The 17,664-nt window shown below is 42.1% G+C and overlaps 1 protein-coding gene across 1 annotated transcript in view; it reads right to left on the bottom strand.

Annotated features, from left to right (window-relative positions):
- Positions 1-2,554: 2,554 nt before the first annotated feature.
- LOC149322842 (CXXC-type zinc finger protein 1-like) overlaps positions 2,555-17,664 on the bottom strand; it is a 33,380-nt gene continuing 18,270 nt past the window's right edge. The window contains exons 9-16 of the mRNA XM_089483865.1: positions 16,160-16,344; positions 14,234-14,441; positions 10,413-10,523; positions 8,718-8,767; positions 7,994-8,090; positions 7,023-7,175; positions 6,705-6,855; positions 2,555-5,756 (exon numbers count right to left, since the gene is read on the bottom strand). Coding sequence (XP_089339991.1) covers positions 6,709-6,855; positions 7,023-7,175; positions 7,994-8,090; positions 8,718-8,767; positions 10,413-10,523; positions 14,234-14,441; positions 16,160-16,344 — 951 coding nt within the window. The 3' untranslated portion in view covers positions 2,555-5,756; positions 6,705-6,708. The remainder of the gene's footprint in view (positions 5,757-6,704; positions 6,856-7,022; positions 7,176-7,993; positions 8,091-8,717; positions 8,768-10,412; positions 10,524-14,233; positions 14,442-16,159; positions 16,345-17,664) is intronic.

Raw genomic sequence — 17,664 nt, 5'->3', positions numbered from 1 at the left:
TTTTACAATGCAGGAAATATGTGGAAATAACTGTACCTGAGGCCATCATAAGATACGCTTAGCACAACTCATGGAAAATCACAACATGGACTACAGCCACACATTTCACTGTTTTTTCCTTCTGCTTTTTGCTTCAGGGAGGGGTTTATGCAAATCGCAGCCACTTTCAAAAGGGATTTTTACCATTTGTCTCCTAGGGTTAGCTGACAGTCAACAAAGCAAATGAAGCTGAAAGTACTCAGGGGTGCCATTCCCACTTGGCAGATAAAACTGATTATATTGGCGCGATTCAGATTTGGATTATGTTCTGAGAATAATTCGAATTTTTTCCATCGTTTCCATTACGAAAAGGGGCAAATTACCTCGATTTATTTAGACCCTGTTTTCTTGTCCATGCAAAGAGGCAACACTTTTTAATGTGAAGTCAAAGGCTTTCATGGCCAGCATCCATAGTTTTTTGTGGGTTTTTCGGGCTCTGTGGCCATGTTCTAGTTTATTCCTGACATTTCGAAGATGCCAGCCATAGATGCTGGCAAAACGTCAGGAATAAACTCTTCTAGAACATGGCCACAGAGCCCAAAAAACCCACAAAACACTATGCAACACTTTTTTTAAAGTTCAACATGCTTTGATCATTGGATTGGAAAACCAGTCTTAACACAGAATCATCAAGTTGGAAGAGACCACAAGAGCCATCCAGTCCAAGCCCGTGCCATGCAGGAACTCTCAATCAAAGCATCCCCACTGGCAGATGGCCATCCAGTCTCTGTTTAAAGACCTCCAAGGAAGGAGACTCCACTACACTCCGAGGAAGGAGTTTGTTCCACTGTCGAACAGCCCTTACTGTCAGGAAGTTCCTCCTAATGAAGGAAGGAGACTCCGCCCTCCACAACTGCCATCTGCTGGCCTGAGAGGGAGTTCACCAGGCAAGTCCAGTTCCATCAGGACTAAGCCTGAAGGAGACTCTGCCCTCCACAACTGCCATCTGCCGGCCTGAGAGGGAGTTCACCAGGCAAGTCCAATTCCATCAGGACTAGACTGGAAGAAGGAAGAGCCCTCCCTCCAATCCATCTGCCTTGGTCCAGGCCTTAGAGGGAGAGAAGAACCACTGGACCTCATCCCCTTTCCCTCCATCATTCCCTTCTCCTTTTGTTTCATGTCTTTTAGATTGTAAGCCTGAGGGCAGGGAACTGTCTGATCAAAAATAATATTGTAAGCCACCCTGAGAGCCATTAGGGCTGAAGGGCAGGATATAAATACCTAAATAAATAAATAAATAAATAATGTTGAGCTGGAATCTCTTTTCCTGGAGCTTGCATCCATTGCTCCGGGTCCTAGTCTCTGGAGCAGCAGAAAACAAGCTTGCTCCCTCCTCAATATGACACCCCTTCAAATATTTAAACAGGGCTATCATATCACCTCTTAACCTTCTCTTCTCCAGGCTAAACATCCCCAGCTCCCTGAGTCATTGCTCATAGGGCTTCATGGTTTCCTGACCCTTCACCATCTTAGTCACCCTCCTTTGGACATACTCCAGTTTCTCAACATCCTTTTTGAATTGTGGTGCCCAGAACTGGACACAATATTCCAGGTGCGGCCTGACCAGACTAGAATAGAGTGGCACTATTAGTTTCCTTGATCTAGACACTAGACTTCTATTGATGCAGCCTAAAATTGCATTGGCCTTGTTAGCTGCCACATCGCACTGTTGACCCATGTTCCATTTGTGGTCTACTTGGACTCCGAGATCCTTTTCACACATAGTTTCATTCAGCCAGGTGTCCCCCATCTTATATCTGTGCATTTTATTTTTCCGCCCTAAGTGCAGTACCTTACATTTCTCCCTGCTGAAGTTCATTTTGTTAGCTTTGGCCCAGCTTTCTAGTCTATTCAGGTCATTTTGAATGTTGATCCTGTCCTCTGGGGTGTTAGCTCCTAGTTGGGTGTCATCTGGAAATTTGGTAAGTATGCCCCCAATTCTTTTATCCAAGTCATTGATAAGATGTTGAATAGCACTGGGCCCAGGACCCTGTGGCAGTTCCAGGGGTAACAAACTCCTCCTCCTCTGCTAAAGATACCTTCTCCATACCACTTTAATTAAGGGCAGAAACTAAGGACAGAAACACAAAATGCATCTTACTAACGTCTCTTAATTTGTCTCGTTTGGTGGATTTTTGTTTGAATTTACTAAATGGCCAACACAGCTACCTCTGCATGTTTTCTGGATTCTGAGGTTCCACATTATAGGTGCAATAAGGGAACCCTGAAAAGAGAGTCAGCAGACTGGGACCTTCAACAATTTTTCTCTTCTCAAATTTGGACCGTTTTGCTTCTACAAAATGTTCCTGGTGCAAAAATATGGGAGACTTCTTGAGGAATCCATTGTCATCTGTCTACAAAGAGGTCTGTGGCCTCACAGGAATGGAGACCTATTGGATTGCAAAAGAAGGGTCCTTGTTGATACGCAAATGGCCACATGGCCAGAGGAGGAGCCAATCAGCTAAAGGTGCCCTCCTTATACCATCTTAAGGACATAAACAACAAAATGCAGACATCTTGCTAACATCTTTAATTTTTCAACTGTTTCATATATAACATTTTGCCTGATGAAGAAGCCAGTGGAGCTTCAAAAGCTTGCAACAAGTATGTTTGGTGGATTTTTGTTTGAAACTTCAGCACTGTTATACATCTTTCCAACAGATACAAGGAACAGTATCAGTGTGGGGGAAATGAAGTGGAAGGAAGAAGCAGTAAAACATAATAGTCTTCACATGTAATATGATCTTTAAATAATTTGGATGGGCATCTTTCAGGAGTCCTTTATTTGTATATTCCTGCCTGGCAGGGATTTGGACTGGAAGGCCTTTGTGGTCTCTTCCAACTCTATGAATCTATAGCATTTGCTACCTGACTGCTTGTTCCCATTGATACTGAAACCCAAGCTATTTCAAAACAGCAGCAGCTTACAGTATCTGTTCTAGACTATGACACACATGACGCTTTCTTGCTACCTTCATATGCTTGTATGAACTAAATCATAATTTTCAAAAAGAAGAGGCAAAAACCAATCTTATTTACAAGAAAACTAGAAATAGGGTAGTCTTTTATGTATTTATTGGATGAAAGGTAACCCTGTCACCACATCTCTCAAAAAGAAAATCATGAGTTCTCTTTCTCACCATGAAATGTTAACATTTCAGACCTTGTGGGAAACAAGGGTTCTCCATACTTCTCTGAAATCACAGGCATTTTCACAGTGAGCATTACTTTCCAAAAAGATACTGTACTAAAGGCTATTTAGCTATTTAGTATAAAGGCTACAATGTCGCACAAAACAAGTCTGCATGTGCAAACTAATCAACAGTAGAATATTAAACATGGAAGTAATCATAATTAAACAAGTAGGTAGGTAATCACAACCGAGAGCCAGAGTGGCGTATTACAACCTTGGAGAAGAGTTCAAATACCTGCTCAGCCATAGAAGCCCACTGGGTGATCTTAGGCAAGTCAAACTCTCTCAGCCTCAGAGGCAAGGCAAGCCCCCTGTAAACAAACCTTGCCTAGAAAACGCCATGGCCTTAGGCTTACCATAAGTCAGAAACTATTTGAACCCACACAACAACAATTATAATTATTTTGTTTATAATTTTTTCAATAAAAACCAGAAGACTCAACCACCATTATAGTAGTTTGAGTCTCCCTTATCAAGAATTTCAAAAACAAAGCATTCCAAACACCAAAACCTTTTTCATATGTGGCCGAGATAGTGACACCATTGCTTTCTGATGGTTCAGTGTACAACAACTTTGTTTTATGTACAAAATTATTTTTAAAATTGTATAAAAATATCTTCAGACTATGTGTGTAAGGTGTATACGAAACATAATTGTTTGTGTTTTAACTTAGGTCCCACTTCCAAGATCTCTCATTATGTACTGTATGTAGATGCAAATACAGGTATTCCAAAATCCAATAAATTCAAAATATAAAACACCGCTGGTCCTGAGCATTTTGGATAAGGGAGACTCAACCTGTATTATAATACTAAAGGGCAATGTTGGAGACTTCGCTTCATTTATATTACACTGTACTTTGCATCTTTGGCCTTGATTCTTCTCCAGCAGTGAACACATTCAAAAATTAAGTTAATGTAACAGAATTCATTCTGTTATTTTAGTTCTCAAACCAGCACTGTATACTTCTACTGGCCTCTGAAGATATACAGGAATTAAAAAAAAAAAACTTTCAGATCTGTCAGTTCAAGTAAATGGTTCTGTCATATATTTTTTTATTCCAGTTCCTGTTATGGAAATACAGTGGGACTGAAGAACTAAGATTTGCAACCTACTGCTATGAATATATTCAACAGGACATAAGTATGCTAAACCTTGTAGGATTGATGTAACTAGGTAAAAGGATACAAAAAGGTATTGCTGGCCTATTTTTAATCCCCAGACTTCCTCCCACATGCCCTTTGCATATTTAGCCATCAAATAGGAATAACATTTTTAAAAACCTTACTCCTATGGATGAAATTGACTCCATCCTGCACACATAATTAGGAATAGCTTATTGGCCCTGAGATTTCACAAACACACATTCATAGCACCTAAATGCAAAACACACTCACAATCACTTCCCCCCTACAAGCAAGGAGTGGTTGCTATATGGTGCTTTCTGCTTCTTGTCATTTCAAAGTGCTTTGCAAAGATTAACAGAATCACATCAAGATCAAGTTTCATGAATATGCTAAATACAATGATCTACTTTTGAAAGGAAGCAGGAAAAGATTTTGATTCTCATGTGCATCATAGAGTCACTCTCAGGTTAAAGCAGGTGAAGTCAAGTTTACTTCCCTTAAGTTGTGTAGGAAAGAAACCAGGAAGTCTTTCTGTCAAGGGAATGGAGCACAGAGAACAGAGAAGAGGGACACGTTGACAACCTGCTCATCAAACTGAGTCTAAAGAAAGCTGATTAATCTTTCAATTTAACCAGGATGATAAGAGGCAGACCCTCCATAATTTTGGACATGGAGGAGAAGTTACCAAGCTTGAGGAAGAGGTCTGAGTTAGAGGCAAGGATAAAGATAGAGAAAATAGCAATAGCTAAAATAGTAATCCAAAATTAGGAGACACTAGCCCAAAATACAACACACATATACATGGAGAAAGAGACAGAATGTTGAGAGATATTTTTATTAGCCTCTTTTCTGCCTCCTGGCAACAGCACACAATGGGATGAGACATTTGTAAAGCAGCTGGTTCCCTTGCCCTGATTTGACAGCCTATTTAACCCCCTGTTTCCAGTTCTCCTAGCTGACAGCAGCTACATGGAAGAGCAACAACATTCAATGCCTACAATTGCCTTTGATGCAACCCAGCATCACAAATCTCACCAACATTCTGCTTCAGAAAGTAGGGCTTGCCCTAAACCAGCAGGAACCAAAAATTTCCTTTCACTTTGGCAGGATAGCAGAAGAAGCCACTAACGTCCCTAACTGCCAACCTTCCAGTGTTTAAACCCCATGAATATTTTAGAAAAATGGACCGTACGTGGGCAAAGCTAAGGAATCATTGGCAAAAGGGTTACAGGCAAAGACAGCTAGATTCTACAGGAACAAGGAGGAGGGGCTCAGAGGCAAAAGCTACACCAGACCATTTTAATGAAAAAAGAGTTTAAGAAAAACCATTTTAAAAAAAGATTCTGGTTCAATTGGCACTGAATCGTGAAGCTTCTGTCCACAATCTCAACAGCACCTACAAAGAAAAGAGATGGACATTAAGGACAGGAAAACAATACAGGAATTATTGACAAGAGATGAAGGAAAAGGTGACCAAAATGTTGTTAGACCGCAACTCTCATCAGCCCCTCCCAGCACAGTCAATGGTAAAGGCTGTTGGGAGCTACAACCCAGCATCTGAAGGGCTGCATACCCCTACCCCAGCCTTGCCAGTATGTGACCCAGAGATTCTATCTGGCACCTCTCCACAGGGAAAAACAGATTCAGATGAAATCACTTCATTTAATTTCTTGATCAGAAGCAAGCTTTCCCAATCCTCTTGTCTTATCTCTGGCCAGCCAGAGACAAACACATAACCTTTCTCCCAACAATGTGTGAACACAAATGCTTCCTAAAATGAAAGTCACCTGAGCATATTCCATGAGCTCATGGGAACTGCTAGAGGTCAGTGAGGCCCAGATCTAATATAGCACCAACTGACCCTTTGCCACAAATTTAGATTGGAGGGGGGGATATCCAAAAAAGGGCTAACTGCCCCATGTCCAGCCTAATAATAATAATAATAATAGGTTTTATTTATATACCGCCCAATCACTGGGAATCCGAGCGGTTTACAATAGAGGGGATAACAGACAGTTCCCTGCCCACAGGCTTACAATCTAAAAGACACGACACAAAAGGAGAAGGGAATGGTGAGGGGGGGAGGGAATCAGGTCCAGCATTTTTCTCTCCCTCTGAGGCCTGGACCAAGGCAGATGGACCGGAGGGGGGGCTCTTCTTCTTCAGCCTATGAACTATACAATCCCCCAATAAGACAGAAGGGGCTCTACACCTCCATCTTAGGTATGCATCCACCCCCACTGCCAAGGCCCAGCTGACCAAAGTCCCTAAGAAGCTGGAGACAGCTTGCACTGAATCCTCTTTGCCAGTCCAATGTCAGGAGGCCCTAACACTTTGAACTTACCAGCTCAGCGGTCAGTGGTTGTACGCAAGTCTGTAGTCAGTGGATCGTGCTGGATTGTCTGATGAAGCATGAGGGCGAGAAGCCCAGCCCGGTTGGTCATGGCCATCCGTACGTTCCGCTCCTGTTCAAACAGCTCGTCCAGCTTGTACCACTGCCAAAGTGAAAGGCACTACATTACTCCACAACCTTAATAGAAAGATTCCCGCCATTGTTACCATTCCTCAAATCAACAGCCTATTTCATATACAGTTGACAGAGTCACTATCTCCCTTTGAGAGCCACACACACATGCAAATGGCAAGGTTTATTGATGCATACCACGCGCACTCTCTCCAGGTCCACCTCAGCCCGCCGCAGCTTTTCCCAACAGTAGTGTCTATTGCATTTCCGTTTGGGTACACGGCAGAATTCCCCGGTGAGGTCAAATACATCTTTTACCATGGGGCAGCCACAGACCTCATCTGCTGAGACCTAGGGAAAGGTCATAGTCAAGAGCAAACAGCATGAAGTCGGAGCGGTGTGTCTTCCAGATAAAACAATTACTATTATGTGACAAAATAATTCACATGCAGCACAAAAAATCACAACTAAAATCTATATAAATCATGCATATCTTGCATAAAATCTTTTTTAGGCTTTGCTTAGCTATGTGGAAAGGGAAGGAGTTAAAGAGAACACTAAAATCCTTTCCCATTCTCTAGAAATTTTATTCAGCCAACACTTTTATTTCAGAAGTTTTAGCAGATACAGCCCATATGCTTCTGTGTATTTTTTTACATTTTTATTTTAATTTTTACCCTACCTTACTTTTGCAATGGGACCCCAGACAGCTTACAATAAGTTCAAATAGAAATTAACTAAAGTGTTATATTATGATTTTTTTTAAAAAAAGTTAAACAATAATATTAAAAGCAAATACAGTACAACCCCCATATCCATGGGACTGGTACACATGGTTTCTTACCAATTTTCTACCCCTGTTTCAACAGGGGAGTTATATGATCCATGTAAGCAAGTATCTCTCTATAGTCACTACAGCTAGAAACCTGCTCCCATTTTAAAATAAAAATCAATTCAATGCTTACTATTATACTCGATGGTATTTTTGCACTGCTACAGAATCATCACCTAAAAACACACAGGCCCTGGAATGACATCCACAAAGCTTTACCCTATACTTCATTTAGTGACCACTTCCTTCACAGATGTGAATGGCAAGTAGATTGCACCAAACCCAAAGCTGGGTAAGATGAAGTAGAGCCTCAAAAAAAATACAAATTAGCCCCTACCTTAGGATCCCGGGAATGCTCTGGGCACAGAACCTGCAAGCGTTTACAGTAGGTCTTGCTTTGTGGATTGTAGACATCACAGAAAAGACGGGTGGCCCTAAAAGGGGAGAAAAAAAGAACCCACACAGGTGAGAACAGAATAAATAACAGTCTGGAAAAGAAAGAAGTAATGCATTTAAACACCCTCCCCAAGAACCCCAACACCACTCTACTTGAACTTTTGGCATCCCTGATCAGGAAATTCTAATTAGTTAACAGAGAAGAGACAGTTTTTAATTTTTTAAAACTGGGAGGGACATTTCCTTCCAGGCAGAGCACTCATTTTACATGTACAAAGTCTCCCTCCTTCCTTATAGGCAGGGCATGCTGACATTGTAAAGTGGAAGAACAATCCCTTCACGGGTATAATTACCAGTGAATTTTTCAGACATTTCCATCGAGTGCTGTGTCAGTTAGCCCAGTAACCCTATGTAGAAACATGAGCCAAGTTCCCCCCAAAAAGATACTTTTCTAACCTCCCAGAGATCAGTAGATGGCTAAGTTCTGAAAGCAATACGAGAATCCCTGTTTCATTCTTTTGGTATGAGCTGGATCACTTCAGGTTATGATAACAAGAGGAAATTTCAGAGACAGAGAGCCACAAAGAAAAGCCCCAAAGCAATGAGGCTTATTGCCTATGGTTTCATGAGCAGCCCTTGGCAGCAACAGCTGAGGAAAAACTTACCCTTCAATACGTGTGGGATACATAGACCCAAAGGATGTCTGGCTCTCATACTGCAGAGGGGGAATGAAAAGAGAAGTATATCCATGAACCCTTAGCAGAATGAAAACATTATTAATACTGTTGGTCTTCCATATTCACAGATTAAACATTCACAGCTTGAAAAATATTCATTGATTCAATCAAACAATCAATCAATATACAAAGCAAATCTTGATTTTGCCATTTTATATAAGAGACACCATTTTACTATCCATCATATTTAGTGGGGCTTGAGCATCCACAGATTTTGGTAACCACAGTGAGGGGGTCCTGGAACCAAACCTCGGCGGATACCAAGGGCCTACTGTACCACCAAGTGCTCCTTAGTTCTGGTATCTGTTGATAGAACAAGCCATACGCCATCACTTTATTCCTGTTAAATCATACAGCAACCTAGTGCACTCCGAACACTTTGGTCTGTGACTTTTTAAATGCCTTACTTTTAACCATCATGCTATGGCTTACAGGAGCTGTAGTCCAAAGCTTAAGGATGGCAAGAGGCTGGAAGAAGCTGTCCAAGACCCCTCCATCCATTAGTAGCCTTTAGAGACCAATCCGCTAACTCAGCATCCATGGCATTCAAAGTCATAAGAAGTATCATGAGCTAGAAATAATGGCACACAATTAACCCTTTACATGTTGTTTTGATGACCATCAGAAATATTACAATTGCGGAATACTAACACCCATTTAGTTTCTAGGCCAGTTGCCATCTACTAACTCCAAAGAAATGTCCTGCTCAGCAGACATGTTATTAAGCATGCTGACAAATAAGCACACATACGTTTAAACTACATATCCACATAAGGGCTTATCAGCACCAAAAGACCACATTCCCATATGATTCAACATTTTGTAAGCAACAGATATTTATAGTAGCCAACAAGACAACAATCTGTGACAGTCAAACCTCAAGACATTGACAAAGCAGGCTATAGGCTAAGCATGACAAATGCCAAGCTACATTGAATGATGTGTTTTCATTTCTAAATCACTCTTAATTCAAAAATATTTGCATTCAACAATGTGAAAAAATATCACAAATTCAATCCTTGAAAAATATGTATAATTCATTCAAACACAGAACAGAATGTCCAGATACAGAATTTATTTCTTTATGTGCAATGTACAAGCAACCTTGATTACTAGTTATTCTTGCTGTGTCCTTTCAAGTCATTTCTGGATTATGGCAACCCCAAGGCAACCCTATCATGGGGTTTTCTTAGCAAGATTGGGTCAGAGGAGGTTTGCCATAGCCATCCTTTGAGGCTGAGAGAGTGTGACTTGCCCAAGTTCACCAGTGGGTTTCATAGCCGAGCTAGGAATCGAACCCCTGGCCTCCATAGTCGTAGTCCAACACTCAAACCATTTTGCTTGGCACTTCCTTGATAAATAATACAAAATAACATTTCTCTTGGGCTGATGGTAACTTAGCAAGTTGCTCCACAATCCAGCTCAAGAAGCTATCTGGCAAAGGCCAGACTTCCCTGACACTTCCACAGCACCTTTCTGCTTTCATCTATTCACACTCACACAGTTTCTAAGACATGGCACAAATATTCACATTTTACAGAAAGCATAAAAGGAAACAGCTCACTCAGGGTGACTCTGAGCCCCATGCCTCAATATCCAGCACAAAGACAACAGGCAACATACCTTAGCATAGCACCTCTCCATGTGACGCAAGGCAACTTTGGGGTTGATCGGGTGGCCACAGGAAACACAGAATATCTGAAAGTCTGTATCATCACTGTCTCCTTCGCTGGTCTGAGAAACAGGCAAGCCAGAAGCCAACATTAGCAACTAAATTTTGAAGGCAAACTGCCACTCACCCCAAGATATCAAGAGGATTGTATAAACCTACACACCTATTTGTTTCTTTTAATTAACATCTGACTTGTCTCCCGGAATGGGACTCAAGGCAGTTCACATCACGTTAAGCACAAAGTACACTAAAAACCTATTTGATCCAAAAGTTTAAAAAGCATTAAAGAAATAGTTCTATTTATAACCACTTAATTAAAACAGTTAAAAACACATTACAATATAACACAGGTTGAGTTTCCCTTGTCCAAAATGCCTGGGACCAGAAGTGTTTTGTTTTGTTTTTTTCTTTTGGATTGTGGAATACCTGTGTTTGCATGTAGGAACATAATGAGATACAGTGGTACCCCGGGATACGAATTGATCGCGTTACGAAATTTCCGGGGTACGAAAAAGTTAGATTGGAAAAAACTGTTCCGGGTAACGAAAGATTTTTCGGGTTACGAAATTCATTTCGGCGCGAAATTTAAATGCGAAGCGCGGCTAGCGGCTTTCCAGCGCTAACGGAAAGCCTTTTCGGGTTGCGAAATGTATCGGGTTACGAACGGCGCCGCGGAACGAATTAATTTCGTAACCCGAGGTAGCACTGTATCTTGGAGATGGGACTCAAGTTGAAAAACACAATATTCATTTATATTTCATATACACCATACACACATAGCCTGAAGGTAATTTATACAATATTTTAAATAATTTTGTGCCTGAAACAAAAGTTTGTATACATTTAACCATCAGAAAGCAAAGGTGTCACTATCACAGCCACCCATGAAAAAAGGTTTGGTTTTTGGAATATTTCAGATTTTTGAATTATGAACAACAGAATACTGTATTGCCCATCAATCTATATACATCATGGCAGGGCCTGCCAAATGCTTAACAACACCCTCTCCCTCCCCCCATTTTTGTCCTCCAAAATAGCAGCTAAAACAGGATTTTGATCCCTGTAATGCACTTTACTTGGGGCTGTCTTTGGAAATTTTAGCAGGGTTTCAAAATGCTGCAACCAGAGTTCTGACTGTGGCCAGTCACAAGGAAAACACAACTCCCTTGTTGAAACAGCTTCACTGGCTATAGGTTCATTTCTGGGCAGTATTTAAAATGCTGTTTATGACTTATAAAGCCCTATGTGGCTTAGGTCCAAATTATCTGAAAGATTTATCTCCCTATATGCACGTGCATGAGCCAACATCCTCCAAGAAGGAGTTTCTCTTGTTCCTACCACTGTAATAGACCCATCAAGAGTCATCAGGACAAGAGTCTTAGTGGCTGCTCCCTCTTCCACAGAAGGATGGGCTAGCTGCTTCTCATCTCTCCTTTTACCAGCAAATAGACTTTCATACTCTAAAGACACCAACCAGATCCTGTTTGATCTTAGAAGCTAAGCAGGGTCAGCCCTGGTTAGTACTTCAATGGGAGATCGCCAGGGAATACCAGGTGCTGGAGGCTGTATTTCAGAGGAAGGAGCTGATAAAACCACCTCTGAGTATTCCTTGCCTTAAAAAATCCAATGAGGTTCATGGAGTCACAATAAGTCAATAGGCAACATGAAGATACATGACCACACTCAAAGACCTTCTACTTTAAATGGGCATTGGATGATTAATGAGTCACACAAAAGGATTTTTAAGGATTTGTGTATACTGGTTGATTATCCCTTACCTGAAATTCCAAAATCCAGAGTTATCCACTTGGGTGGCTTATAGTGATGCCATTGCTTTCTGATGGTTCAGTGTACACAAACTTTGGTGTACCTTCAGGCTATGTGTATAAGGTGTATATGAAACCTAAATCATTTCATGTTGAGACTTGGGTCCCATCTCCAAGATATCTCACTATGTACAGTACGCCCTTCTCTTATGTGGGGGATCCATTACAGACACACACACACGCGTAAAAAAAAAAGCACGTAAGCTCAAGCACCATAAGAAACAATGGGGCTCATGCGTGCGGCATGCCGCAGGCCACACACCCCATTACTCCTTCCAGGGCACAGGAGGGTTTTTTCCAGTTCAGCTTCCAGTGTATGCTGAAAGCTGCGTATGATGCAGGCACACTGTATATGCAAACATTCCAAAATACTTCTGATCCCAAATGTTTCAGCTAAGGGATACTCAGTGTGAACTGTATTTTTATCTTTCTGTTATGTTTTTTAAATGATTTTTTACTGGGTGGCAGAGAATATAATTGTTAACATCTGTATCATCAGCTTTTTAGCTGTAACTTTTTCCAGTCTTGTAAGCTATCTCATGCCCTTTGTTGGGAAATAGGCTGGATATAATTTAGAATAAATAAAATGTTATTAACTCCTCAGTGGGACACAATATGGAGGTAGCATATTTTGTTGTATATGCTTAGGGGTCAAACACTACACATACTGGGGGTAGCATTTCAGTCCAATCACACTTCTCAGAGTGCACTGAGCAATCTCAGCATTAAATCAACATGGAGTTGGTTGTGTAAGTCTCCCTTTCCTCTTTTCTACCTAGGCCTCAGCTGCCCTGTCAGCCCCACTTCCCACCTGATCCTGCAGGCTACTCTCCAAACCCCACCCCACTACGACAAATAGATTACTGCCCCATAGCCTGGGCTTGAAAAAAATTAAATCCATACTTCCCAATATGACAGTATCAAGTAGAGAGTCAGGAAACAAGTCGAGAAAGAAGACATAGCCTGTTTTGGCAGGGAAAAGAAGCTTAGCTCACCAGATGTTTTGGACTATAGCTCCCACAGTTTCTTACCTTTGGCCATGCTGGGGAGAAGGGTACTGATGAGAGACTAAAAGATCAGGAGGGTCCAAGCTTCCCCATCCCTAGCATACATGCCAGGATGGAACTTCCCTTGAACCATACCAGCATCTAAGTTTCCCAGTGGCCCAAAACAGATGGACTAAAGGGCTGCTGTCAGGCCACATTGAGGATGTGGCATTTAGACGATGCATGCCCCAAACAGGGCTAGAAGCCACCCTGCCGCTCCAAAGCAAAAGAACCAGGCCAAAAAGGAACTGAAAAAAACTGCTCCTTTTCGCCAGCCCGGTTCAAAACCTCAGCAGTGGACTGGATCAGCGCTGGATGCATGCGGTTGCCTTGGACCCGCAGAGATCAGGGAGGAGCGGCCTCTGGCCACTCCTTTTGCACTGTCTGAGGCCAGTGTTAGCTCCAATATAATTTTGGGAATTCTGCCTTATATCCAGTAACTAGTCCCAACTTGACGACTAAATGGTTGGGAACCTGGCAAACTCACATATAAAATTGATTCAATGGGTCTATTCTAGTTGGGACTAGCAATGGAATGTAAGGCCCTGGGTGTTGGCTGGCTGGGTTCATAAAGAAAAGAAAGGGTGCTAATTGCTCTGGAGGATCAGGTTTCCATGAAGCCATTATTACAATGAATAGATCTCAGACATGCCATATTTACTATATGACAATTATGGAGGTAGGTCCTTATTCTGGGAGTGTATTCACAATACTGACACTCAAAGGAACAGTGAATTCATATCTGCTGATATACAAATAGAATGAAAAAAGGCTCTATAATAATCCACCCTAAAACTCTTCTCCCCGCACCAAGGAACCACCTATTTCCAGCCATCCAAGAGTAGAAGAAAGTGAGCTGCCTGGCTACCAGTCCCCTTCACCCCCATTTTTTCCAGGCACCTCTTCATCCTCTTTGATGGCTTGCTGCTTGGCCCGGACAATGATTGCTTCCAGTTCATGGAATCTGCGTTCCATTTCTTGGAGCTTGAGCCGTGCCTGCTGCTGCTCCCGCCTTATCCGCTCCAGCAGCTTCTTGCCATGCTCTTCCGCCACACATGGGCTCTGCTGCCATTGCTGGATTCGTTGTGGGAGGATCTCGTAGATGCGGCTGGAAAAGAGCAGAGGGGAGCAGGGCAAATCGATACCAGCCAATACAGTGGTGGAAGAGAGACAGGTGGCACCAAGCAGCCCATACTAATCTATTGATTTCATTTATCAATACATCTTGCAGTAAGTGGATGATGCCTCAAGATGCCTTTAGGGCATTATCTTAGGGATATGAATCAAGTGCCCTTCCAGATGTTGAATCAAGTGCCCTTCCAGATGTTGAACTGCAATCCCATCAGGCCTAGTAAACACACCCAAATTTGAAGAATGCTGAGATGTCCATTCCAACAACATCTGGAAGGCCACATGACTCCTGACCTATAAGATGAAGAACCTGTAAAATGAAGAACCTAACATGGGGCCTTTCATTTATTCCTCTACTGACACCAACTGTGAGGACCTTTTAGATGCCCTCATGGTTCCTGTGTGACAATTTAATTGTCTTACATACCCATTGGAAACTAGCACCCTCCCTTAACTGCTGCTGCTACAGAGACTGTGTATCTAAACTTAAACTTTTCTAATACACCTTGTATAATGTCCTCAGAGGTAAAAGTACATAATACAGTTTTTAAATTATGAAATCTAAATTATGGATTTTAAACTATGGACTGGTTGTTTTAACATGTGTTGGTCTCATGGGTTCTTTTCAAATGATGCTATGTGTTGTAACTGGTGATAATTGTTTTTGACTGATGTTATGTGTTGTATTTTAATCTGCTGCTGTTCCCCAACTCGATTCATAGGGAGCAGGAGATAAAAAAAATTTCATTATTATTATTACTATAATAATGGTTTATTAAATACAAATTGAAACATAACACATCACATATTATTTAATACATCTAAGTACTAATACTACTCAAATTTATATCCCTCACTCTCACACTCATATCCTAATTAATTCTGAGCATGACTCAAACTAATCCTAACCTAACTCTCCAAACATCCCTAATTCCAATTTAACTCTGACAGACCCAGCTCTCACTTCAACCTTTTTAAAATCCCCATCAGACATTCAGCCAATCTCCATACACTCCTAGCATTCCATTTGCTCAACCTCCCAAAGAATCCTTTCCTTATAACATATACTACCCACTGCATACATAACTATCTTTACCTTACTTTATCTGATAAATATAACAATAGTTTCTACGTAAGTACAAAACATCACACCATTGTTATTGTTACCATGTGTCTTCAAGCCATTTTGATGGTGACCCTATCAGAGGATTTTCTTGGGAAGATTTGTTCAGAGGGGGCATGTCCCTGCCTTCCTCAGGCTGGGAGAGTGTGCTTTGCCCAAGGTGGAATTGGGCAGGGATTCAAACACTGGTCTTCAAAGCCACAGTTCAATACTCAAACCACTACATCACACTGGCTCTCTACATCACACCTACTAAATTCCTTTTCCCCTTTTAAAGAGACAAAGATACAGTAGTCTGAGCATTCCCATCACTAATGAGGAATTTTATACCATACATTACAGCATTATGGGATGCATCCCCATATAACTGTTCCTTTTATTCACCTGCAGAGTAGAGGCTGAATAACCTTACAAATTCAAACTCAGCACTCTTCCCACCACCCACCCCACACCCACTCCATGGATCATATCATTTTGACACCCAGCAAATGCAAGAAAGGCAAAGCTGATTGGAAAAGAAATCTGGAAGGAGGGGTGAAAAAGAGGTGGGATCAAGGAGGTTCATCTCTTACTTGGCTGCCAGTTTCATGCCACATTCATCAGAGCAGTACTTGGAGTTGGCCCGTGCAGCCTGGATGCAGCCAGGGCCAAGGCACTGGTGTAATGAGGAAGGGTCTTTAGCATCCACCCGTTCTGCATGCTTGGACCTGTCACGGTGCTTCTGCTTCTGCTTGTGACGCTTGTATTTGTCTTCCTTCTGTAGGCCAAATAGCACATAACAGTAAGATTCAGCAGATACCACCACCATCATGCCCTCACCAGAGGAATGGTCATTTCACTGCAGCTTCTCAAATACAAGCAACCCAACTAAAAATCTTGTTCCCTTCCCATGTTGCTCAGAGAGCATATGGCACAAATGTCACTGAGCCTGTCTTTCACACAATGGAAAACTGTCTTTTCCACCATTCTTTCTAATACCACAATTAGCATTACCACACCCTACATTCTTGCCATCTGTGCCAGGAAAAATAAAGAATTAAATTTGTCTCATTTGTCATATCTGTTATCCTGCCCTTCCACCAAAGAGCTCAGGGTGCAATATCCTCAAATCACTGTAGAAATAAACTAGGCTGAGTGAGACTGGCCCAAAAACACCAGTGAACTGGGTTTTGGGGCCTGGGTCTTCCTAGTTCAAGTCAAGCCCTCTAATGGCTATATCCCGCTGCCTTAATGATCTTGGAAGCCATTCCTGAGCAAAGAAGTAGATGAAACAGGCCTCCAGAGAATTAGACATATTTGTAGCAGACTATCTGCATGTGCTTTATGTGTTCAAGTATTCTGACCCAAGGTAAAAGTGAGATGCAGACTTCTGTGTCATATATTTTTGTATCACCATGCAACATCTGAACAGGTCTAACAATCCAGGAAAAGCTGTAGTTTAAAATAGAGCACAGACTTTGCAAGACAAAAGGCCCCAGTTTTAGTCCTTGGCCTCACCAAATAAAAGGTCTAGATAGGAGGTGATGGGAGAGACTTTTACCTATCTGCAGTATCAGGTACAGCTGCCAGTCAATGGAGCTCTGGACTCCAGCTCCCATCAGTCCCAGTCAGGCTGGTCAGGAATTACATACAGTCATCCCTCCACATTCACGGAGGTTAGGGGCGAAGGGCCCCTGCACATGTGGAAAAATCACGAATAACCCCTCTCCCCAGTAATAGGGTAGCAGGGACAGGCGTAGAAGCTGAGTGCACCCTTGTTTCTCTTTCCTCTCTTTGCCGCCCTGCAACTGGATTAACTGGGCCAGTTACAGGGCAGCAGGGAGAGGTTGAAGAAAAGTTCATGCACACTTCTCCCTTCCTCGATGCCTCAGAGACCTTGCCTGAGCTCTGTGAAGCATTGTATACAAGCTAGGGGACTCACGTGCACTGCTCTTGCCCCTCCTGCGATGCCTCCGAGAGCTTAAGCAAGCTCTCTGAGGCATTGAAGGAAGAGAGAGAGAAGTGCACTCGCACGAGTCCCCAGCCTTCCTTCTGATGCCTCAGAGAGCTTGTCTGAGCAATCTGAGGCACTGGAAGG

Source organism: Sceloporus occidentalis, unplaced genomic scaffold, assembly GCF_023333645.1.
Source record: "Sceloporus occidentalis isolate IW3139 unplaced genomic scaffold, rSceOcc1.0.p SCAF_1, whole genome shotgun sequence".
Taxonomy (NCBI): Eukaryota; Metazoa; Chordata; class Lepidosauria; order Squamata; family Phrynosomatidae; genus Sceloporus; species Sceloporus occidentalis.
The sequence above is the reverse complement of the archived record's forward strand: the minus strand, read 5'-3'. Positions and strand labels throughout refer to the sequence as shown.